Genomic DNA, 25,714 nt, shown 5'->3' on the forward strand with positions numbered 1-25,714 from the left:
CTGCCTCGCTTAAAAGCCCATATTGTAAGCTATGCAAGCTGAACTGTGAAGTGCAAATGTAGACGTGGCAAGTGACAAGGCTGCAAGAGTTGACATGTTTGTTGTAGGCTAAGGGGTTACATTTACCCTGTGTGTGAAAAGCCATTTAAAAGTTGTAAGCTAGGGAATACACAGTGTGATATTTGGCTTTAGGAAGAGAACTAGGATAACAATGTGGAAGATGAATCAGAAAGACACAGGATAAGGAAACCATAAAGGGACAATGGAACCATAATGAGCCATACACAGTTCACAGTCAGTTCCCAAAAAATGAGGCTCTAACGTAAGATGTTAAGGACTAAAAGAGGTCAGAATCAAAAGATATTTTGGGCTGGACACTATGGCTCATGTCCATACTTTGAGAGGCTGAGGCTGGAGGACTGCTTGAGTCCAGGAGTTCAAGACCGACCTGGACAACATAGTGAGACCCGTTAAAAAAAGAAAAAAAATATTGTGGAGATAAAAATGACATGACAGCATATAACAAAAAAACTTCAAAGACAACCTCCAGATTTCTGGTTTAGGGGATAGGGATGGATGTTTACAAGAAATAGAGGGAGAATTTGACTAAAGGTGGGGAGAAACAGTAAGTTTTAGACTTTAGTCTTAAGATGTATTGAGTTTAGCTTTGAGCCTGGGGGGTTGGGGGCGGGGGGGGAAATTCCAATGGAATGACCCGCCAGTAGTTGAAAAAAGTTGGGAACTAGTCTGATAAAATTAGGTTGGAGATTCCTCCCCTTCTAAGAAATGTCACTGCAAAATGGATTATGTTTATGCTATTGTTTCTTCACTGAACCCTAAGTTTATCATTCATACAATTATCTAGTCCAAATCACCATTGTTTTGATAAAATTGAAGAGTTAACAATGTGACTACTTCTGATTCTTCTTTGGGAAGTGGGTAAGAGGTGTTTGTATTAGATCAGCAGTATCATTAGGTCAAAATGGTTTAAATAATTTACTAAGCCAGTCAGGTCTTCCTGACTAGCTCAAGATTTTCCAGGAACAAATTTTCATTCACAGTACTGCCCCAGATCAACACAAAGATTTCCTTTTAAACTGAAGACAAACTCCTTTAGAAATATTTAACTCAGCCAGGTGTGGTGGCTCATGCCTGTAATCCCAGCACTTTGGGAGGTTGAGGCAGGCGAATAGCTTGAGGTCAGGAGTTTGAGACCAGCCTGGCCAATGTGGTGAAACCCTGTCTCTACTAAAAATACAAAAATTAGCCAGGCATGGTGGCACATGCCTGTAATCCCAGCTACTCAGGAGGCCGAGGCAGGAGAACTGCTTGAACCTGGGAGGCGAAGGTTACGGAGCCAAGATCGCACCACTGCACTCCAGCCTGGGTGACAGAGCAAGACCTCGTCTTTTAAAACAAAAAACAAAAAACAAAAAACAAAAAAACCAGAAATATTTAACTCAAAAACTGTTTTGTGTACATGAATGAAAAAAATATAATCCTATAAAAGATAAAGTTGAAAACAAAAACATTAATACTATATCTTCATTAGCACACTGCCTTTATATACTAATTTATTCAAAGTGGAAATAACATGTTTGTGGAGCCTATATGACTTTGCTTGTATTTTGCGAGGAATGGGTAAAATTAATCTTTTTTAGGCAAAGAAAAACTGTTAAAGGAAAGTAGGCACTGGAATCACATCAACTCAAATTTTGAGGCTCTCTTAAATGTATTTTTTTCTCTCCATTAAAAAACACATACACATGTTCAAAAAGGGTATATATATATATATATATATATATATATATATATATATTTTTTTTTTTTTTTTTGAGATGGAGTCTTGCTCTGTCACCCAGGCTGGAGTGCAGTGGCGCGATCTCAATTCATTGCACCCTCCACTTCCCAGGTTCAAGCAATTCTCCTGCCTCAGCCTCCAAAGTAGCTGGGACTACAGGCACGCACTACCATGCCAGACTAATTTTTTTTTATTTTTACTAGAGATGGGGTTTCACCATGTTGGCCAGGTTGGCTTGAACTTCTGACCTCAGGTGACTAACCTGCCTCGGCCTTCCAAAGTGCTGAGATTACAGGGGTAAGCCACTGCTCCCGGCCAAAAAGAACACATATTTTCTTATAATTTTTTCAGACCGTATTTGACATAACAAAAATACCACCATACCAAAAGAATCAAACAGTCCCAGAGGACTCACTATAATACAGCTACCTAAAAATTACGGTCTCTAAAAGTCTCTCTGTTTCATATTGGAATGTAAGCATTAACTCTGCATTTCCCAAGCTAATCTGGCAACAAAAGCCCTTTACATGTAACACCTATTAATTCTGCATACCCATTATTCCTGCAAAAACACTCTGGGAAACACTGGCGTAAAAGTCTAAACTTCTTAGCAAAGAATACAAAAGCTCCTCCTTGATCTGGCTGCTATTTAATTAGTCTCAACTCTAGTCTACCTAAAACTCTTCCCCCAAACCACCTAAATGCCATGTTACGTTTTCTTTTGGCCAAGGGCCTATCCTAACTAGTTTTGCCTAAATAGTTCTTTACCTTCTTCACCTAATACTTACTTTTCTTACTTTCCCTGGCTTTCCTGTTCCAGTAGGCTCTCTTTTATGAGCTCCTGTAGCACCCACTATAAATTACAGCATATTATCATGTGCTTAGTCTGTCTACAGCAAAAGACCTGGCACACAGCAGGTGTTTAATAAATACTGGCTAAATGAAGGGGATTCTTATACACTGCTACTAGGGAAAACTAATAAAGCACAGTTTTGGTATTACTACCTTTTTTTTCATATGTCATGCAAATAAATGACTGGTGAATGAAAACAGAACTCAGAATAGTATGCAAAGGCTATGATTTGATCCCAAACTCTTTTTCTAGTCTAATCTCCCACTCTGCCATTACTCATCCCATTCTCTTTTTTTTTTTTTTTTTTTGGAGGAGGACAGGAGGGCAAGAGGTTTTCCTGTCTTCCTAGAATGCCCCTTTCCTGTTGTCCACCTGTGTGATGCATAATAAGGCTCTCATGAGGTATTTCGACTTGTAAAGCTTCCCTGCGTTTTCATAATACTTTATGTATTATCTATTATGTATCATGCTTATTTCATTGAATTTTGTTTTCATTTAAACTGTACGTTTTTTTCACAGGAATTTTAAACCTGAGATCTACAAGAACGAGTCCAGGGATAGAATCAGGGGTCTATGAATTTAAATGAGAAAAAGACACATCTCTATTTTTATTAAACACAGGCTGAAATTTGGTGTTTCCTTCACTCTCGAATGCAGGCAATTAACAAGGTAGTATTAGGCAGTACTGGGTATATTAGTAATTACACAGGGTAGTATATTAGGTAGTGGTGGGTAGTATACTAGCTAGTATACTAAATTAGGTAGTATTAGGTGACTCCATTAACAACAGAAATCTTAATTCTTTTCATACCACATTATAGTTGTTGCAGATACCTTGAAATATTTATGCTCATCACTGCTTCAAAATTCTGGTACTTACATCTGCTGCTAGAATTTATTATTTAATGCATTAATAAAGCATTAAATAAAAATAAAAAATGTTTTTGTACTATGTTAACTATATATCAATATAGCTGGCTTTCCTTAGTAATGAACACATAACATATATTGGCCTTGCTATGTGCTTTGGTTTATGCATTTAAACACATTCTGAGAAAGAGTCCATAGGTTTGCCAAACTGCCAAAGAGGTACGTGGTACCAAAAAAAGGTAAAGAACCACTGCTTTATGGTAAAGAATGTATCTTATTTATCTTTCATTGTTTGTAGCATACGTAGGTATGCAAGAATTGGTGTATGCTCTCAAATTCAATTCTCTTCTAAAAAGAACTGTTAGGCTGGGAATGGTGACTCACGCCAGTAATCCCAGCACTTTGGGAGGTCGAGGTGGGCGATCAGCTGAGGTCAGGAATATGAGACCAGCCTGGCCAACATGGTGAAACCCCGTCTCTACTTTAAAAATAAAAAAATTAGCCGGGCGTCGTGGCGCCCACCTGTAGTCCCAGCTACTTGGCAGGCTGAGGCATAAGAATCTCTTGAACCTGAGAGGCAGAGGTTGCAGCAAGCCGAGATTGCCCCACTGCACTACAGCCTGGGGGACATAGTGAGATACTGTCTCAGAAAAAGAAAAAAAAAAGAAAAAAATTATTTCCATCTATGGCCCCCTTTTTCTATTTTTCTCAACACGGGAGCCCAAAACTTTATCCTGAGCTAATAGCATGTTTTAATTCTAAACTTCAAAATAAGTTTATTTGGCCGGGCATAGTGGCTCACGCCTGTAATCCCAGCACTTTGGGAGGCCGAGGGGGGCAGATCACCTGAGGTCAGGAGTTTGAGACCAGCCTGGCCAACATGGTGAAACCCCATCTCTACTAAAAATACAAAAATTAGCCAGGCATGGTGGCAGGCGCTTGTAATCCCAGCTACTCGGGAGGCTGAGGCAGGAGAATCCCTTGAACCCAGGAGGCGGAGGACGCAGTGAGCCAAGATCGCACCACTGCACTCCAGCCTGGGGGACAAGAGCGAGACTTTGTCTCAAAAAAAAAAAAAAAAAAAAAAAGGAAAAGAAAATAAGTTTATTTTAGGTGAATGACTCCCAAACCAAATATAGCTCCTTAATCTATCTGGAGTCATGTGCTCCTTTGATCACTTGATAAATGTTCAATTAGTTGAAATAAATGAAAATACTTATCACCCACAACAAATCCACAGGTCATCTGGTTATAAACGAACACTTATCTGATTTTAGAGGGAACTTAGAATTTTAAATCCAGAATAAAATACTTTTCATATATATCAATGGGAAAACAAAGGAGGAAAGGATTACACAACAAGGTCCACAAATTACACAAGATAATGATGGGTTTCAGAAGGCAAAAGAGTAATGAGTCTTTTCTAACTTGTGGTTGGGACAGAATGGACATCGTATTAATCTTTCTTTTTTTTTTTTTGAGAGAAGGTCTCACTCTGTTGCCCAGGCTCGAGTGTGCAGTATCAAGGTCACAGCTCACTGTAGCCTCCACCTCCCGGGCTCAAGTGATCCTCCCACTTCATCCTCTCGAGTAGCTGGGATGACTGGTGTGTACCACCATGCCTGGCTAATTTTTTGTAGTGACAGACTCTCCCCTATGTTGTCCAGGCTGCTCTTGAACTCCTGAGCTCAAGTGATCCTCCTGCCTCGGCCTCCCAAAGTGCTGGGATTACAGGCATGAGCCACTGTGCCTGGCCTAATCTTTCAATCAAGTATTAACAAAGATATAAATTGGCAGATATGTTAATAGCAGTGGGTTTGGAGTCAAGGTATTCTGGGATTTGAGTCAAACTTTGTCATGTACTAGCTGTGAGAGTCAAAGCATTTAACTTCTACCTCAGTTTCCTCATCTGACTGCAGGAGATGTTAGCACCTCACAGAGTTTTTCAGAATATTAAATTAGATAATGCATACACAGATTTAACATCATTAGCACATGAACACTCAACAATGTTGATAATATTAACTTACATATATTATCTGTACAACACATGAAGATGTAACAAAGATGATAAAAAATGCTCTTGGAAAAGACTACTACTGATATACATACATATATATATATATATACTTAAAAATAAGTAATCAATGAATTAGATTCAAAATTATCCCCTTTTGTAATATAAACACTCATATCGGGGTACATACCGGATCAACTTGCCATATGATAACTGTTGTATCTTTTGATCCTGTTGCTAGTTTAGTGCCATCATTAGAAAATTTACAGAACCACACTTCATTACAATGCTCCGTAAGTATCTGCTGCGTATAACATGGGAACTGCCTCCTAAAACAAAGAGGTCCACAAATTATTCTTTCAAAACAGATTAGAGTAATAATAATAAAAAAGGTTAAGTAAGTGACAAAACTTCTTTGAAGATCACATCACTAACTTTCAAGAGATGAATGTATTTGTAAATTTTTTTTTTTTTTTTTTTTTTGAGACAGGGTCTCTCTGTTGCCCAGGCTCTGTACTGTTATACAGTAGCACAGTCATAGATCACTGTAGCCTTGACCGCCTGGGGTCAAGAGACTCTCCCACCTCAGCCTCCTGAGTAGCTGGGACCACAGACCCGTGACACCAGTCCCAGCTACATTTTTTTTTACTTGCTACTGGGGAGGCTGAGGGGGAAGTATTGCTTGACCCTGGGAGTTAAGAGGCTGCAGTGAGTTATGACTGCACCACTGCACTCCAGCCTGGGTGATGGAGTGAGATCATTTCAAAAAACAAACAAACCAAAACCAAAATCAGAATAGGCTCCAGATAATGAGTTTAGGTCCTTCTCACTCACAAGCTTTAATGTCTTTGGCAAGTTATTTAACTACTCTCAGCTTGAGTTCCCACATCTACGAAAGGAGATTAGTATCTACCTAAAAGGGTTCTTAGAATTCTTGTAAGAATTAGAAATACATTTAAAATTTCTGGAATGTAACAGATACTCAAATATGATTAATAATATTTGGGGGGATGCACAGGAGAAGTGCAATATATGGCAAGGAGTGCAGTAGTTAAGAGCAAAGCCTTAAGAATGGGAGCAGTAGTCTGACAGACTTAGATTCAAATCTTGGCTCAGTCACTTAGCTATGATTCTGAGATATTAAATTAACCTCTCTAAATCTCAATTTTTCCAACTATCAAACAAAGATTAATGTATCTGCCTTACAGAATTCCTTACCCAAGGATGAAATAAGAGGAAGAGAAAATGACTACAAACCATTTAGACTGAATCTGACACTTAGCCAGTACCTCATAAATGGCAGCTAATATTATATATCAAGGGCAAAGAATTTTGTGATTTATAATCCGGTTTACCAACTTAAATGACTATTTTCATTAAGCACTCATTTAAAAAAAAAACATTCTTTTCCAACCTCTATATCAGCACTGTCCAGCAGAACTTTCTGTGACAGTGGAAATGCTATATACCTGTGCTATCTAATATGGTAGCCCTCACTACAAGTGGCTATTGAACACCTGAAGTGTGGCCAGTAAGCTGGAGGAACTTGATTTATTTAATTTGAATTATTTTACATTTGAATTTAAATGGACACATGTAGTTAGTGGCTACTGTTTAGACAGAACAGCTCTACCTTATAAATTCTCTGTATTATAAAAACGTTATTTGAGTAGGCTGAGCATGGTGGCTCACACCTGTAATTCCAGCACTTTGGGAGGCCAAGGCGGATGGATCACCTGAGGTCAGGAGTTCGAGACTGGCCTGGCCAACATGGTGAAACCTCATCTCTACTAAAAATACAAAAATTAGTTGGGTGTGGTGGCGCATGCCTGTAGTCTCAGCTACTCAAGAAGCTGAGGCAGGAGAATTGCTTGAATGCAGGAGGCGGAGGTTGCAGTGAGCCAAGATCGTGCCACTCCACTCCAGCCTGGGTGACAGAGTGAGACAGTCTCAAACAACAACAACAACAAAAAACGTTATTTAAACATTAATGGATACACCTTTAAGTGTATCTTGAAACACGGTCTTCCTTGCTTCTTTTCCCAATCAATAATTTAGAATTATATTTTGTCAATTCACCAGTCTGAAACAAAATATACATTTAAAAATAAATGAACATTCTTTATTTGGTACACATGGCAACACATGGCAATCTACCTTAGCACATGGGTATTTGCAGCCTGTTTTAAACTTTCAGATTTTTAAATTAAATTGCTTTAATATTACTACATGTGTGATTTTAGATAAAATAATCAATACTAGCTGACATTTATTAAGCAATTACTAGGTGCCAAATGCTGCTTTACACACTTTACATATAATATTGCTCATGGAAGTACTATTATTCCCATTTTCATGAGGCTCAAAGAGGACAAATAATTTACTAGACGTCATAAAACTGATAAGTAATTATACTAAGATTTGGACCTATGGTTGACTCCAAGACCAGTTTTCTTTCCAAATACCATTTTAAAATCATATTTTTCAAGGCACTGCTGGACAAAATTCCAATCAAATAAGCAATTTCAGTATCAGAAATAGTTTTTTCCTCCTCTAATGTTTATCTTTGTTTTTTTTTTTTTTGAGATGGAGTCTCGCTCTGTTGCTCAGGATGGAGTGCAGTGGCACAATCTCTGCTCACTGCAACCTCCACCTCCTGGGTTCAAGTGATTCTTCTGCCTCAGCCTCCCCAGCAGCTGGGATTACAGGTGCACACCACTACACCTGGCTAATTTTTTTGGATTTTTAGTAGAGTCAGTGTTTCATCACATTGGCCAGCCTGGTCTCGAACTCCTGACCTCACGTGATCCGGCCACTTTGGCCTCTCAAAGTGCTGGGATTACAGGCGTGAGCCACCACACCCAGCCTGTTTTTTTTTTTTTTTTTTTTTGAGACTGAGTTTCACTTGTCGCCCAGGCTGGAATGCAGTGGCACAATCTCGGCTCACTGCAACCTCTACCTCCCGGGTTCAAGCAATTCTCCTGCCTCAGCCTCCCGAGCAGCTGGGATTACAGGCACCCACCACCATACCCGGCTAATTTTTGTATTTTTAATAGAGACAGGGTCTTGCCATGTTGCCCAGGCTGGTCTCAAACTCCTGGGCTCAAGTGATCTCCCCACCTCGGCCTCCCAAAGTGCTGGGATTACAGGCGTGAGCCACCATGCCCTGCCTAGAAATTGTATACAATCTAATAAACTCTTTCAATGTACATCAGGATTTTTTATTCAGAATAATTCATTTTAATCAGAATAATTTTAATCAGAATAATTCATTTATTCATAATTCTTTATTCTCCAGAAAAAAGCTGGTATTTAATTTCAAAGCTAAGATTTAATTTCTGAAAATAGTTTTCTAGTTCCAATGCTAAAATCTAGTTTCTAAAAGAGTAAAGAAGGTAATAAAAATTAGCAACTTCTCTTTTGAAGACTTTTAGATAAATAATAGGAATTAAATTTAGGTTCAGACCCAGTGTGGTGGCTCATACCTGTAACCCTAACACTTTGGAAGGATGAGGTGGATCACCTGAGGCCAGGAGTTTGAGATTGGCCTGGGCAACACAGTGAGCAACCCCATCTCCAAAAAAAAAGAAACCACAAAACAACAACGAAAACACAAAAACAAAGCAAAAAAGTTTTTTCTGAAATTAGCTGTGTGGTGGTCCACGCCTGAAGCCCCAGCTACTCAGGCTGAGATGGGAGTTCAAGGCTACTGTGAACTATAATTGCACCACTGCACTCCAACTTGGGCTACAGGGCAAGATCATGTGTCAAATAAAAAAATTTTTTTAATTAAAAAATAAGTAAATTTAGGTTCTATTTTTGCAGTTTAGCAATAAAGGGCACAACTCCCTCTCAAGACTGTGTATATAACGTCCGACATTATTCTCTTAGTGGCTTTAAAATCTCTACAGTAAAAAGCTAAGGCTGACTCCAAGTTTTCTGGTTTGGGAAAACTGGGTAGATGGTTGCTTTTCACTGAGGTAGGGAATTTAAGAAAAAGCAGATTTTGCAAAAATAGGTGAGGGAAAGGAAGTTCTGTTTCGGACATGCTGTGTTTAATGTACTTGAGAACCCAAATTGTGGTATTAAGGTCTAAGGCTCAGGAGATAAATCCTGTAGCTCTGGCCTGTATCTAGTCGTCATTAGAACCATGGAAGTATAACTTAAGGATGAGGGAAGAAACAATTCTGGAACACGTATTTCTTTTTTTGAGACGGAGTCTTGCTCTGTCGCCCAGGCTGGAGTGCAGTGGCGTGATCTCCGCTCACTGCAACCTCTGCCTCCCAGGTTCAAGTGATTCTCCTGCCTCAGCCTCCTGAGTAGCTGGGACTACAGGCGTGTGCTGCCATGCCCGGCTATTTTTTTTGTATTTTTAGTAGAGATGGGGTTACACCATGTTAGCCAGGATGGTCTTGATCTCCCGACCTCGTGATCCACCCGCCTTGGCCTCCCAAATACTGGGATTACAGGCCCGGCCTGGAATATGTATTTCTTAAAGGGAGAGGTAAAGAAGAAGAGCCTAAGGAGTAGCTAGGTGTTAAACTAAGAATCTGGAATGTTTTAGAAGTCAAAGGAAAAGTTTCAAAGTAGAGTAGTACAAGTGCTATAGTAAGGTGAAGATATAGGCTAGAAATTATCCACTGAATGTAAAAGAGGTATTCTCACCAAGGTGAACAATTCTGGTATTATGTTAGCTACACAGGTCCTAATACTAAAGAAATATGAAGAGTGAAGGAAAAGTAAGGACAAAGACATTGCGAATGTGTAGTAGGCAATGATTTCAAGAAGTTAGCTCTAAAGTGGAGGGGGAGAGAGAAAGAGAGGTACGTAGGAGCAGAGTGAAGGTTTTGTTTTAAGATTACAGAGAAGACCTTCTAATCAATGGTTATTTCAGAAGAAAAAGGATGCTTTCATTCCTCTGTAAAACTCGAACTGCTTTTTTTTTTTTTTTTTTTTTTTCTGAGACTGAGTCTCACTCTGTCGCCCAGGCTAGAGTGCAGGGTGTGATCTCAGCTCATTGCAAGCTCCGCTTCCCGGGTTCACACCATTCTCCTGCCTCAGCCTCCTGAGTAGCTGGGACTACAGGTGCCTGCCACCACGCCTGGCTAATTTTTGTATTTTTAGTAGAGACGGGGTTTCACCATGTTAGCCAGGATGGTCTCGATCTCCTGACCTCATGATCTGCCTGCCTCGGCCTCCCAAAGTGCTGGGATTACAGGCGTGAGCCACCGCACCCGGCCTGGACTGCGTTTCTACACAGGCTTATGAGAGCTTGGTCCCTGACCTGAGGGGTGGGAAAAGTTAGATTAAGTATTTTTCATCACTTAGTTTCATAGATACTGATGCAGATGTTAAAACACTTTGGTCATGTTCCCATAGATTTCAGTTTCCAAACGGGAGGGCAAGCTCTTAACCTACTGATACCTCTTGAACCATTATGTCTAGTCACTACCTTTCAAAATATTTAAATTTATGAACCAAAAGAAGATTTGGGTTCACAAGCGTCTTAATTTTAACACTGTTCTCAAATCCGTGAATGGAGCTATGAACCATGAAACTATATAGCCTTTTAATCTATTATCTCTTCCTATCGCTATTCAATTTTATACAAAAAGATTTTAAAATCCTCAGAAGCAGGTCAATGAACATTATTAAAGAGTTTAAAAGGGATAGGGGAAAAAATTTCTAATCACTTCCTTGTAGAATATTTAAGATATGTACCAAGTAATAATCTAATACTTTAAGATAAAATAACCCTTTTAAGTAATTTAAGGCCAGTATCTCAAACAATCATTATTTTTGTACTTCAAGTAGGGAGAGTGAGGTTAAAAACTCAATAAGTACAAAAGTGGTTTATACACGTGTGAAAAATTATTTTATATCACAGTAGAGATATGCATATATAATTTTAATGGTTATTCAGAAGTTCCTCATTATTCCAAAGCCCTCATACTTAATATGCTTTTGTCCTTATTTATGTTACTTTCATTAGTTCTTTGATATCACTGGTAAAAGCAACTGAGCACATGCATTGCAGCTATTCTCTATTCTCCTTTTTGTTTGGTTCACCAGATCCAAATTATTTCATTCTCGAAGTCTGAAATATTTCACAATTTGTTATTCGATATCTTAAAATTAAAGCTATGCTTTAGGCCCAGCATGGAGGCTCACGCCTGTAATCCCAGTGCTTTGGGAGGCCAAGGCAGAAGTATCGATTGCTTGAGACCAGAAGTTTAAGACTAGCTGGGGCGAGAGACCCCATCTCTACAAAAAAATTTAAGAATTAGCCAGGCACGGTAGCGCATGCCTATATAGTCCTAGCTACTCAGAAGGCTGAGGTGAGTGGATCACTTGAGCCTAAGGCATATAGTGGCCTATGATCATGCCACTGCACTCTATCCTGGGCAACAGAGAGAGAGGCTGTGTCTAAAAAAGAAACCAACAAAAACATCAAGAACAAAATAAAGCTATACTTTAATTTTAGAGACCATTAAAATAGTAGGTATATTTTTACTCAAAATACTCCTAATGTCAAAAGAGAAGCCTGAATTCTTACAAGTTAAATTATGGACATGGGTACACACAGTAAAAAAAAAAACCCAAACCATAAGTTAATAGCTGTTGTTCTAGCCATTTTTAGAGCCCATCTTCTACTAAAAAGCAGAACTTTCATTAAGAAAAAAGTATTACCATGATCTTTATGTGCAGTAAATGATTTGGGACATAGTTAAATTGTCAGACACAGAAAACAAGTAACCAAACCTACAGATAATGAAAAACTGGCTTCCCAACTTCAGTTCTCAAGGTATGGTTACTAAGTAAACATACAGAAATTTCTCATAATTTTCAATTTTCATAGTTCTAGCTTTACTTGTGAACAAATGCTAAATCAGACATGAACTGTGATATAGCTACAGGATAAGACTCTAAAAAAGAAAACTAAAATTTTGTAAAATGTTAGCCTATTTCAGAATATAGGAAGTTTTCCTCTTACCTACTACAAACATGGTCTATAAGCAGAGACACAGAATCTAGATTATTATCAAGTTTGGTATTGTGATATAGGCACCGATCCCTTTGTAGTTCCACCGCCTGCCGCAGGAGAGTCTGTAAACGCCGTGGGGGAAGCATCACTGATGGTGGTAAATAGGCTTTAATAGAAGATATTTTAAAAAAGAGAAATAATAATAAACTGTAAACTTTTATTTAAGACATTTGCTCATCTTCTGCTGTACTTGTTCTTACCCCAATAGTATCTATTCCTTAAATAAAGAAGTTCTGGGTTATGTGATACGTGAGCTTTACCAATATTTGTCAGCAGCAATAGCTATGTTGCTCATAAAATTGGATATATTTGGGTGGGAGGGGTTTATTTTGTATGTGGATTTTCTAGGGGCAGGAAGGATAAGTGAGGAATAACAACAACAAAATGAAGAAAAAGAAGACAACAATGAAAAGAATATAATTATTGTGTACCAGAAGGAGACCAGGTGTAAGTAAAATCTCCACTTAACAAAGAGCAAAATTTTGGCAAATTCTGCAATAGGTTAAGTTCTAGTTCCCATCAAACTGCTCCAAAAATCGCTTCTTGGCCTTTTGACTAAGATCAAGTACAAATTGCTCCAAATGCCAAAGATACTGTGTGAATTCAGGGAGTAACTGGTGTTTTGATATCCATACCAACCTATTGCAATCCTTGAATCCCTATACCTCCCCAACTGCATGGCTTTGTGATTCTTAGGATCGTCACTGTCATCTCAACATCAAAATTATAGAATCATGTAATTTTCAGAGAGAACAACATCCTTTACATAAAAACACAGCAAAAATGAAACCCGCATTACAATCTAGAATAAATATAACACGGTTGGGGAAGAATAAAACAATTTACCTAAAGGAACCTGGACCTTACTATTGAAATCAACAAAATCTTTAAAGTACTTGTGACTTAAAACTGTGGTTTACATATTTTTTTCTCTAAACACAGCACTTTTCCCCCAACAAAATCTTAAGGGGGAGCATCACCACATAATACAAATGAAAGAAGGGCTGCTCTGGAACCAGTGCCCTTTCACTAACTCCTGAGGTTAGCTTCTTAGACTCCATGACACAGTCCGAAAAAATGGATTCTCCCTCTTCTAACCACTCAATAAAAGTATGTCTAGATATGTCTTCCTAATTGATCACTGTATCCATTTGTAATCTAAGAGAAAACACAGCAACATAAAAAATTAAGACTCTTACTCTGAAGTTTGTCCAATAGTTTAGATCGGGAAGCTGTCCCTTTGCCTTCCCATTCTGCTTTTGCACGTAGGTCTTCCGCATGGCTACACATCAGATACCTAAAAATACAACAGAGAAAGCAACCAATATTAAACCCATTTCTTTGTAATAAATATAATTGAAAAGTACTGACCATCTGGCTATCTGCTTCTTACTAACACGTGTCAAGAAATTTCTACAGTGGACTCCATTCATTAATATGGCACCTGCATATAATTACTAAAATGTAAAGTAACAATACCTAAATATATATTACCTATTAACAGAACAAATTCTTATGTTATGGTTATATATTATATATATGGCTCTTATTGTGCAGGTTCTGTTATAACACTCAACACATATTACTTCCTTTAATGTTTATAACAACCCTGTAAGCACTATTATAATTCTATTTTTATAAATGAGGAAACCAAGGCACAGAAAGCTTAAGTAACTGGACTAGGGTTAAGAGGCAAAGTAGGTATATAAACTCAGGCATTCTAGCTGTAGAACTTGCTCTTAACCACTAGGCTAACTTAACTACTTCTGAATAGTAAAATAAAACTCAAAGAACATACCTTCAAGACTTTATAATAAACATCATTCAAGAAATAGTATAACTGGATAATCATCCTTGTGTCATCTTGTGAAAGATATTGAGATCCCAGAGCACAAAATTGGGGAACTGTCTTATTGCTCACTGTATGTACAGAAGGTGGGATAAATGCTAAAGTTCACAGATTCTGGAGAATACATGAGGGGCCCCTGCTGGGAGTGTGACCCTGACCTGGTTTTGGCTCTTCTCAGAAGAATGGGCTTTGAAAGTAAAAGAAGTGAAGGTATTATTCAAACATGGATATTAGACCTGGCAAGTAACTCTCCTGCTATTTTGTCTCATGCTCTGCCACACAAATCTGTTCCTCTCACTTGTAAAAAGAATATTAAATAGGGTAATGAGGATTCTTGAAGATGAAGCATTTTAAGTACTTAGTCTACAACCTGCCATACCTCTCAGTTAACATGAGTATCACTCCCTCTCTTTCTTAACTGCATAAAGCATATTTCGTTTAGAATCTAAATGATTTAATAGTCTCTTCCCAAACAGCAGAACTTTTTCTCGATTTTTAGTACATAAATAGTGCTTTAGCTGATCAAAAAAACTTATTTAATAATGTAAGTAATTATACTCAAAATACTCTATAGGAAGTTGGCTATTGTGTTTTTTTGTATTTTTAGTAGAGACAGGATTTCACCATGTTAGCCAGGATGGTCTCGATCTCCTGACCTCGTGATCTGCCCACCTCGGCCTCCCAAAGTGCTGGGATTACAGGCGTGTGCCACCGTGCCCGGCCGGAAGTTGGCTATTGTGAATATTTTGTTTCTAAAACAACTTTTTTTGGGCAAAGTTTATTATAATATTTTAAAATGTTCATTTTTAAAATTTTACAAAAATGACTTACGATTGCTTCTATGTCCTTGTGAAAATACATATTAAATCTTAAAGTTTCAAATGAATTTCTGTTTACAGAAAGTCACATGGTATAACTAAAAGGACATTGGACTGAGAAGTAGAAACCCTAGGTTCTGATCCCAGTTCCACATCTCACCACCTTTGGGCCATTTCCTTAGGTGAAAAACTCATGGTGTGCTTCAGAATAAAACCCATATGACTAAATTATATGTTCTGACACAAGAGCAGGAAAAAAAATCATCATGTGAATGATATTCCGATGAGAAAGAAATCAGATACTTGGCCGGGCGCGGTGGCTCACGCTTGTAATCCCAGCACTTTGGGAGGCCAAGGTGGGCGGATCACGAGGTCAGGAGATCGAGACCACGGTGAAACCCCGTCTCTACTAAAAATACAAAAAATCAGCCGGGCGTGGTGGCGGGCGCCTGTAGTCCCAGCTACTTGAAGAGGCTGAGGCAGGAGAATGGCGTGAACCCGGGAGGCGGAGCTTGCAGTGAGCCGAGATCGCGCCACTGCACTCCAGCCTGGGCGACAGAGTGAGACTCCGTCTCAAAAAAAAAGAAAAAAGAAATCAGATACTGCATTAAAAAGGTAATCAGCACGCCTGTAATCCCAGCACTTTGGGAGGTGAGGCAGGAGGATCACCTGAGGTCAGGAGTCCAAGACTAGCCTGGCCAACATGGCGAAACCCCGTCTCTACTAAAAATACAGGAAAAAAATTAGCTGGGCGTGGTGGCACACGCCTGTAATCCCAGCTACTTGGGAGGCTGAGGCAGGAGAATTGCTTGAACCCGGGAGGTGGAGGTTGCAGTGAGCCGAGATTGCGCCGCTGCACTCCAGCGTGGGTAATGGAGCGAGACTCTGTCTCAAAAAAAAAAAAAAAAAAAAGTAATCGGAACAAGAAATTTGTCAGCTACCGTATCAAAACATCTAGCAGGCCAGGTGTGGTGGCTCGTGCCTGTAAACCTAGCACTTTGGGAAGCCAAAGTGGGAGGACTGCTTGAGCACAGGAGTTCAAGACCAGTCTAAGCAACATAGCCAGACTCCATCTCAAACAACAAGAAAAAAACCTGTAGAATTTACTGTTTCAAGATGTGGTAGTGGGTAAGACCAATGACTTTGGAATCAGTCAAACCAGGCTTTGAGTCCTGCTTTCTGAATTATTAGCTTTATATTGTGCTGGCTACTTAACTTCTTTGAGGCTCAGTTTCCTTATCTGCAAGGAATGGGCCCTTATCTTGGGCCCATTCTTTTGTCCATCATTTTGTATTTACAAACTCATGTGTCACATATTTGTTCTCGATGCTGGAGCCATATCATATAGTGAAAAATGCTATAAAGAAAAAACATAAAAACAGAGTGATGTCACGAGAATACCCAGTGGGTAATCTTGGGAGATGATGATGCTTGGGCTGGGAGCTGAGCAAGGAGTACCCAGCTATGCAAAGACTGGGGGACATACATTTCAGATGGAGGGGACAAGCAGTGCAAATGCCTTAAGGGGTGGCAAGTTAAGAAAAAGAAAGAGCACGAGTGTCACTAGAGTAATGAATAAAGATGGCAGAAAAAGATCAGGGATTTTGCGGCCTTGCACAGAGATTTTGAGTTTTAAGACTGCAGGAGAGCCAGTGGCAAGGGAGTGAAGACTTCATTTATGGTTTTGCTTACTTGTCTGGCTGCTGTGTGAAATATGCATTGTTAAGAAATTAAGAGCGAAGCCTGGTACAGTGGCTCATGCCTATAATCCCAGCACTTTGGAAGGCTGAGGCAGGTGGATCACCTGAGGTCAGAAGTTCGAGACCAGCCTGGCCAATGTGGTGAGACCCCATCTCTACTAAAAATACAAAATTAGCTGGGTGTGGTGGCGCATGCCTATAATCCCAGCAACTCAGGAGGCAAGGCTGAAGCATCACTTGAACCCGGGAGGCGAAGGTTGCAGTGAGCTGAGATTGCACCATTGCACTCCAGCCTGGGTGACAATAGTGAAATTCTGTCTCAAAAAAAAAAAAAAAAAAAAAAAAATAGAAATTAAGAGTGAAGACAATGTAACTAGGTGGGAAGCTACTATAATATTCTAGGAGAGATGTCCATGGCTTAACTAGGCTAGAAACTGTGGAGATTCAGAGAAATGAAAATTTGAGATGTTTTAGAATTAGGCCATGCATGTCAAAGTTAAAAGATAAAGAAAAAGCAATACGAGGCTTAAGTTTTTCCCTTAAGCAACTGGGTTGAAGATCTTGTGATATACTAGAAGTGGCACAGGTCTGTGGGGGTTAAATTTATTCCTAAATTATTCTTTTTTATACTAGTGTAAATAAAACTGCTTTCTTAATTTCATTTTCTGAATTATTCATTGCTAGATTATAGAAATACCATTATTCTTGTGTATTGATCTTGTATCCTACAACCTTGCTGAACCTGCCTATTAGTTCTAAGAGTTTTTCAGTGGATTCCTTAAATTTTCTTTATATAAAATCATGACATCTTTGAACGGAGATCGTTTTAGTTTTTCCTTTTCAACCTTTTATTCCTTTTTCTTGCCTCATTTCCTTGGCTAGAACCTCCAATACAATGTTGAACAGACGTAGCAAGAGTAGACACCATTGTCCTATTCTTGATCACAAGAAGAGAGGTTTCACTGCCAGCCCTGTGAGTTTTCATTAATGCCCTTTATTCGGTCAAGGAAGTTCCTTTCTATTCCTAGTTTGTTGAGTGTATTTATCATGAAGGGGTGAATCCAGAATTTTGTTTTGAGGCTGGGTGCAGTGGCTCATGCCTATTAACCCCAGCACCTTGGGAGGCCGAAACAGGTGGATTGCTTAAGGTTAGGAGGAGTTCAAGGCCAGCCTGGGCAACATAGCGAGACCTGTCTCTACAAAAAATGAAAAAATTAGCCACATGTGGTTGTGCATGCCTGAAATCCCACCTACTTAGGAGGGTGAGGCAGGAGGATGGCTTAAGCCCAGAAACTAGAGGCGGCAGTGATCTATGATTGTGCCACTGCACACCAGCCTCATACAACTGAGACATCTATTAAACATCCAAGTGGAGAATGTCAGGCATGCCAGTAGATATACATATTGGGAGTTCAGATGAGAAGCTAAATTTAAGAGCCACTGGTATATAGATAGTATGTGAAGGCATGGTATAGAATGAGATTACCTAAAAAGAGTATGTAGATACAGAATAAAAAGGAGGCCCAGGATCAAACCTTTGGGTACTCTAACATTTTAAGGATTAATGTGGCAAGGTACAGTGACTCATGCCTGTAATCCCAGCACTGTGGGAAGATCACAGGAGTTTGAGACCACACTGGACAACACAGTAAGACCCTGTCTCTACCCTTCACCCCCCAAAAAAAGACTGATGTTGATGTGAGGATTAAATGAGGCTGTTTATGTGAAAAGCTTAGCAAGGGCCTGGCACATGACAAGTATTCACTTAAAAAAGTTAGTGTGCACCAATACTGGAAATGTCATTGTTTACTGTGATCCATATCATAGATTTTTAACTACAAAAGCTGTCCTTGGAATGTAATAGGGTTTTCATAGAACATCCTAAAACAGCATTTCACAGGCAATACATATTTTCTTCTCCCTTTCGCCCACTTAAATATATCTCTATCCTAATCTGAACAGTTTCCTAGGATGACCAAAATAGTTGATCCACACAGGAGTGAGTTTACCTAGACAAATATCTAAGAATTTAGCAATAATCAAGATTTTATATTTTGGAAAAATGTTAAAGAAATGTAACTTTGGCCCTCCATTAACCTGAGTTCAAGAACTCAGTTTCCTTACCCACTAAGAACATGAATGCGCTCTGTATTGTATTTCAGCGGCGTCAATTCACAGCGTAGAACTTGAAGTGCCTCCAGGACCTTGCCATCCTCCAGGTATTCTAGGTACTTCTGCTGCAGCAGCAAAAACTTCATCCTCTGACATGACAGAAAGCAGCAGTCAGGGGAAAAAAGTTGATGGAAGTTTCAGAAAATGTTTGTGCCTAAACAGAACAGTAGAAACCATTCTACTATGCCCTTTGAAATAAATTTTTATAAAGCTTCAAGATGACTCAAAATATTTTAGTTTAGTAGAGCCACAGTAGATTAAATGTGACTTTGCTCAATTCCACATCTTACTAAAACTCTGCTTTGAACAAATAATCTCAAATCAGACTAGATCATTAGTGACCGAGGCATCAGCCTTGGAAAAAATGAATTCTCCTCTCAAAGCAATCTCCTAGAATTTTAGTTCTTGTATAAAAATTTAGAACTATTCCAAGTACTTGGAATTTGCTTTTTAAAAAGCATGACTTTATAACTAGGGCACTGGGGGGTTTTATGCAACAAGTTTTGAAAAGATTAGAGAAAAAACAGCAAGTGAGCTATTTAAGTCACCATGTGAAAGAGGGAATAAGTAGACCGGAAATCAGAACTAGACACACTCACAAGAAGGAGAAAAGTGTCATATTTTGGCTTATCAAAAGTTAAGACCTGTCCAACAAATGGACTACAAGTTGGTGTGCAAAGTATTGAATTTCCTACGACTAACGTGGACAAGCATAAGCTTGATGCACTCACTCTCTTCTAGGCGGCTATTAAGGGATGTCTACATTAGATGGTTGAACTTAAAGGTTTTAAAAAAGATTCAATATTTGTACTTGTGTATTTCTGACAATCTGATCACTGATGCATTTAAAAATGAAGCACAGGAAACTATTATTCGCTCTTTTCTCCCCTAAACCAATAAACCACTTTCTAGCTTTACTGTGAGACACTTTCACATTTAGTTTTTTCCTGAACTGTGTTTTTGACTTTAATACTTTTAAATGCTACTTTATTATTTTACTTTTAACTTGAAACCACGTGGTCGCAATCTTAGCGGTTTTTTACAAGAGAAAAGGGATGTTTATAAATATCATTTTGAAACTTCTTTTAAACCTTAAACCTAATTAAGGACCACAGCTTGGAGGGACCTTTTCATCATATTTGCTACTTGTGGAGCTTGAGCAAGCCAATTGATGTAAACAGAGAAGTCAGTAGGTAGGAAATGTTAGTCATATTTAGAGACTCCAAGGAATACAGCGGTAAAGATCTCAAGTCCACTTAAAATTAAAACTTAAAGTACAATTTTTCTTCTTCGTAAGATGCTTTTCTTCTTTTTTTTTTTTGAGATAGAGTCTCACTGTGGCCCAGGCTAGAGTGCAGTGGCATGATCTTGGCTTACTGCAACCTCTGCCTCCTGGGTTCACGCAATTCTCCTGCCTCAGCCTCCCAAGTAGCTGGGATTACAGGCACCCAGCTAATTTTTGTATTTTTAGTAGAGACGGGGTTTTGCCATGTTGGCCAGGCTGGTCTTGAACTCCTGACCTCAAGTGATCTGCCCACCTTGGCCTCCCAAAGTGCTGGGATTACAGGCATGAGACACCGCACCCAGCCCAAAATGTTTACTTTAAAACCATAAAGAAATACACTGCTGTCACGAAATGCTGTGGAGAAATTACCATTTATTTGCAGAATTAACAGTGCAATAAACTGCTCTACAAGATTTTCTATCAAGGAGTATTTAGAAGAGAGATATAAACTATAAGCTTATAAAAGTGGTTTCTAGAGAAAGTAAGCAATAATAAACCCTTTCATATAAGTTAGGCATGTGTTTAAATTTATAAGATACAGTGCTTTTGCTTGATACAAATCTCATCTTAAATATATGGCTAAGGAACAGAAAAAAATTCAAACTGAGACACTCTGTAACTCTAGGAAAATTACACTTATCAAATTTTACATATAAATTTAGAATGACTAATGAATGTTTCAGAAATACATTAATTACCAAGATGCTCTGAAAAGTACATTACTGTACATATAGCCTGAAGTTAACCTTTCTATGTTAAATGAAAAAACTTTGACATTCATCAGGTCACAGAAACCAAAAACTAAACAACGCAAAAAAAAAAAAAAAATCTAAAAATAAAAGAATTTTATATTTTAAGTCATTCTGGATAGTCGCACCATTTTAGCTTCTGAAAAAAATCCAACTATGAAATGAAGACCTCATATATTTTCATTTATCAATATAATGTTAAAAGTTTCATTCCACTGGGCGTGGTGGCTCACACCTGTAATCCCAGCACTTTGGGAGGCTGAGGCAGGTGGATCACGAGGTCAGCAGTTCGAAACCAGCCTGACAAACATGGTGAAACCCTGTCTCTACTAAAAAAAATACAAAAAAATTAGCTGGGTGTGGTGGCGGGTGCCTGTAATCCCAGCTACTTCGGAGGCTGAGGCAGGAGAATCGATTGAAACTGGAAGGCGGAGGTTGCAGTGAGCCAGGGTTGTGCCACTGCACTCTAGCCTGGGCAACGAGAGCAAAACTCTGTCTCAAAAAAAAAAAAAAGTTTCATTCCATTTTGTGGTATTTTTTAAATTCAAACTTGAAAATCATATTCAGTTGCAGAACTTTTTCATTTAAATGTCACATGGAACTGGCCAGAGCAGGTGATATAGTTTCTTCACTAAATTTTCTTAGTAATTAGGAATTGAGGGGCTTAAAAAAAAATTTCAGGGCAAGTTTTTTATTTACTTAATATTTATATATTTTTTGGTATTAATCATTAGGCTCCTATGCCCACCCCTCCCCCATTCCAATGTGTGCAGGGACAGTGCCCAAAGCGCTATTTCTCCCTTATTTTCCCACCAAGATCTTGATACAACATGTTACTCTCTTTCTATGGGGCAGAGGTAGGGCAGGAGAGCAGAGAAAGGCTGACTAAAACTCTGAGAGAAGCCAATATAAACACATACTTCTGTATATACAGGGAATGCTATAAAAGTAGCACAAGAGCATTTCTCTATGAGTCATTTTATCCAGATCAAGACCAAGAATATTCTCAAACAGATATCAAATCCTGGTATTGTGCCTGGCAACTAACATGCTGCTGGCCAAGCACAGCTAGAGATTTGTTTGAAAGAAAACGTTTATTCACCAAAAAATCAGTTGAAGTATTTGACACATATGATAAGGGTGGGGAGTAAAACTGTATTTTACCTCCCAAAATTTAAAGCACAAAAATGTAAATATAACCTCAAGAAAGCAAATACCCTTTAATTAACAAATAATGTTAAATATTTACTGAAAACATCGTAAAAATCAGACAAAATTAAAGCTTGCTGAGATGGGGACAGGGCTCTACTAATGTTTATATTAAAAAAAAAATCTTGAAGAAATAAAGACAAAAAAAGATTAGGAAAATAAACTCTCCTTTATGTCTTTCCCCAACTCCCAACTAGACCTCTTAAGAGATTATTTCTGGTCTCTAATGATTTTTCACCATCTCTGGGCCCAGGAAGATCTCCTTCTCCGTTTTAATATCTAATAAATTTGAAATTGTTAAGTGACTAGGATAGCTTGAATGATAGTTTCACGTTGTAAATTCTGCTGTTGCTCCCCTAGTCCACCCAATACTGAATTGCTTTATTCCTTCCTTTGCTCCCATATTATTAAACTGAACTCAACATGAAAGAAAAACCCAGAAATTACGATACTCAGAAAGTTTGGTTCTCAAGGGCAGCCTCCTAGCTAATTCAGTAGTGGTTCTAACTCTGGAGTAAGGTCATAGCCAAATCTTATCAATTAAATCATGATTTCTCAGAGAAAAGGGGAAATAAATTATATCTAAACTTGGCTCTCAAAACTCCTATTTGACTTTAAAATATGGACGCCAATTTTTGTTAAGCATATTTCCATTATATTAAAAAATAACAAAATATTTCTAGACATAAAAAAAGCTTTCTACTATTGGTCTTGTATACCCATCCAAATTGCCCAGAAATGGCTAAGTGTATTTGAATCCAAACTAAAAAATGCTGATTTGGCCGGGCACGGTGGCTCACGCCTATAATCCCAGCACTCTGCGAGGCTGAGGTGGGTGGATCAGCTGAGGTCAGGAGTTCGAGACCAGCCTGGCCAACATGGTGAAACCCTGTCTCTACTAAAAATACAAAAAAAAATTAGCCAGGCGTGGTGATGGACACCTGTAATTCCAACTATTTGGGGGGCTGAGGCAGGAGAATCTCTTGAACCCAGGAGGCAGAGGTCGCAGTGTGCCGAGATTGCGCCATTGCACTCCAGTCTGGGCAATAAGAGAAACTCCGTCTCGAAAAAAAAAAAAAAAAAAAATGCTGATTCATGAGATTCATGAGAGCAACTTCTGCCATTCCTAGTACCATTTAATTGGAAACCATTTAAGCAGCTGGTGCAGTGGCTCACACCTGTAATCCCAGCACTTTGGGAGGCTGAGGCGGGCGGATCACAAGGTCAGAAGTTCGGGACCAGCATGGCCAATATGGTGAAACCCCCACCTGTACTAAAAATACAAAAATTAGCCAGGCATGGTGGCGTGTGCCTGTAGTCCCAGCTACTTCGGAGGCTGAGGCAGTGGAAACGCTTGAACCTGGGAGGCGAGGTTGCAGTGAGCCGAGATCGCACCACTGTACTCCAGCCTGGGCGACAGAGCGAGACTCCATCTCAAAAAAAAAAAAAAACAAAAAAAAACAAAGGGAGTAGGCTGTAGGGAGAGTGGATTGGGTCAATGAAAACATTCAGGCTTAAAAAATAAAGTACAATTTTAGTCTAGACTAAGCCATCAAATGTGTCTGGGTATGCAATTAAAATAATTATGTTTAAAGAAACCCTAATAGTTGTCTTCTAAGATATTATTACAAATTTAAGCTTATATTAGATTCTCTTCTTCTGGAGATGGGATGGATGAGAAAAGTAAATTTACACACAATTAGAGAGGTGAAGAGCAACTTCAAAAAATGCTGAAATTAATCTTTAAAAGCAATTGATTCATCAATGCTTAAAGTGAGATAAAAGTTAGATCCTCTTTCTTTTTATAAATACCTAAACCGTTTGATGGCATGAGGCTCAGCCAGAGATTTAATCTTCATCTTTTATTAGATCCTAGAATGTTCTACAGACTGAACAGGCTGTAAAAAGAAAGGATTCCTCCTTATTATCTATAACTACCTTTCTTCAGTTTACATGTTGCCTCTAATGAAGGTTTCTAATGAGATAGTCATAATCGAAATCTAATACAGAACTCTCAAATTACTATAAACAAATAAGAAAAAAATAGGAAGTAAGCCTATCGAATTTTTTACTACTAAATTACACATATAATTTGGGTGAAGCTTAAACAACCTCCAAGAAATCACACACATTTTAAAACAGTCCACAGGCAAGTTCTTTATTGTCAACACACAAGTAGTGCTAACTTGCCCAATGGGAAAGCAACCTTAATTCTTATTTTGGCCATCTAACTGTTTTTATTTTAGTTCATTGAGTCAAAAGCAAAAATTTATGCAGAATTGCTCAATAAAATGTACTTGGGTATTTTTTTTTTTAACCCCAAACACACCAATTGAGGAAACTTTAGTTAACGAAAAATTTCCAATCCCTTTGAATATAGATGTTTAACTATTTTAACTACTGCTTTTTATTTTTAAATTTTACTACAGAATTATTTTACAAGTTAATTTATTACCAATCATCTTAGTCAACAGTAGTTTAAAATTTTTAATATTTTAAGTATTTAATGAAAGAATAAAAATACACTACATCATCAATTTAAATGAATTTGTATTTGTTCTTGCTTGTTTGCACCTTTAATTCACCTGAAGCCCATTTCTCTAGGATTATTGTGTAGAATTATACTGAGTTTGAAAACTCTTTCCTAATAAGATTTCAAAAGAAAAAAAAACACAAGGCCCTATTTTTATAGAAAGAGGCAGAAAAGATTGTTTGACTCAATTTAAAAAAAATCAAAATGTAACAGTCATTTACTAATATTTAACAAACAGCTGGTTTCTCTACTTCACTTCCTAATGCCTTCTTTCTCTCCCCACCCCCAGACAGGAAACTGCTTTTGACAACAAATGAATCAGCTAGAAGTTAAAAAGCCAGCAGCTAGCAGCTGATTCTTCATGGTTTCCAAACTCCAGCATTTAGAAAAAAACTTATTTCCTCTCTCCCTCACCACCATCTACTGAAGAATTAAAGCCCATGAGTCTAAAAGATTCATTAAGATTTATGAAAGAGGCTAACAGGTTAAATTACTAAATTGATCTTGTCAGGGAAATAAGGCCAGTAGGCAGGGCCAAATGGTCAAATCTGCATACAAACCCTCCACCAGAGTGATACGTATTATACAAACTTTGACACTGTCAATTCACACAACTGGAATGCAAGAATGGAAAATGGCCAGCACACCAATGGAGTTGGCTTGAATTAACTATAATTCATAAAGATTAAAAAAAAGATGATGTATCAGCTTCTTAAGGCTGTATGGATATACACACACCCAAACATATTTTCTCTTTAACCAGCACATTCAGTATTTTAAGTAACATAGTAAAAGTATAATTTATCTTTAACT

The 25,714-nt window shown here is 38.3% G+C and overlaps 1 protein-coding gene across 8 annotated transcripts in view; it reads right to left on the minus strand.

Annotated features, from left to right (window-relative positions):
* Nucleotides 1–25,714, minus strand: part of WDR26 (WD repeat domain 26) — a 50,452-nt gene that overhangs the window by 21,400 nt on the left and 3,338 nt on the right. For 5 of the 8 annotated variants that reach the window (XR_008649550.2, XM_055233814.2, XM_055233813.2 and 2 more), the window contains exons 4-7: nt 19,078–19,214; nt 13,786–13,883; nt 12,536–12,692; nt 5,732–5,870 (exon numbers count right to left, since the gene is read on the minus strand). Coding sequence is in view for 7 of the 8 variants with exons in the window: in XM_055233814.2 (XP_055089789.1) it covers nt 5,732–5,870; nt 12,536–12,692; nt 13,786–13,883; nt 19,078–19,214 (531 nt within the window). In the remaining variant the exon portion in view is untranslated. The remainder of the gene's footprint in view (nt 1–5,731; nt 5,871–12,535; nt 12,693–13,785; nt 13,884–19,077; nt 19,215–25,714) is intronic. The other 3 variants (XM_063613379.1, XM_063613378.1, XM_055233810.2) reach the window with 1 other exon arrangement.

The sequence above is a fragment of the Symphalangus syndactylus genome, chromosome 19 (assembly GCF_028878055.3).
Source record: "Symphalangus syndactylus isolate Jambi chromosome 19, NHGRI_mSymSyn1-v2.1_pri, whole genome shotgun sequence".
NCBI classification, from domain to species: domain Eukaryota; kingdom Metazoa; phylum Chordata; class Mammalia; order Primates; family Hylobatidae; genus Symphalangus; species Symphalangus syndactylus.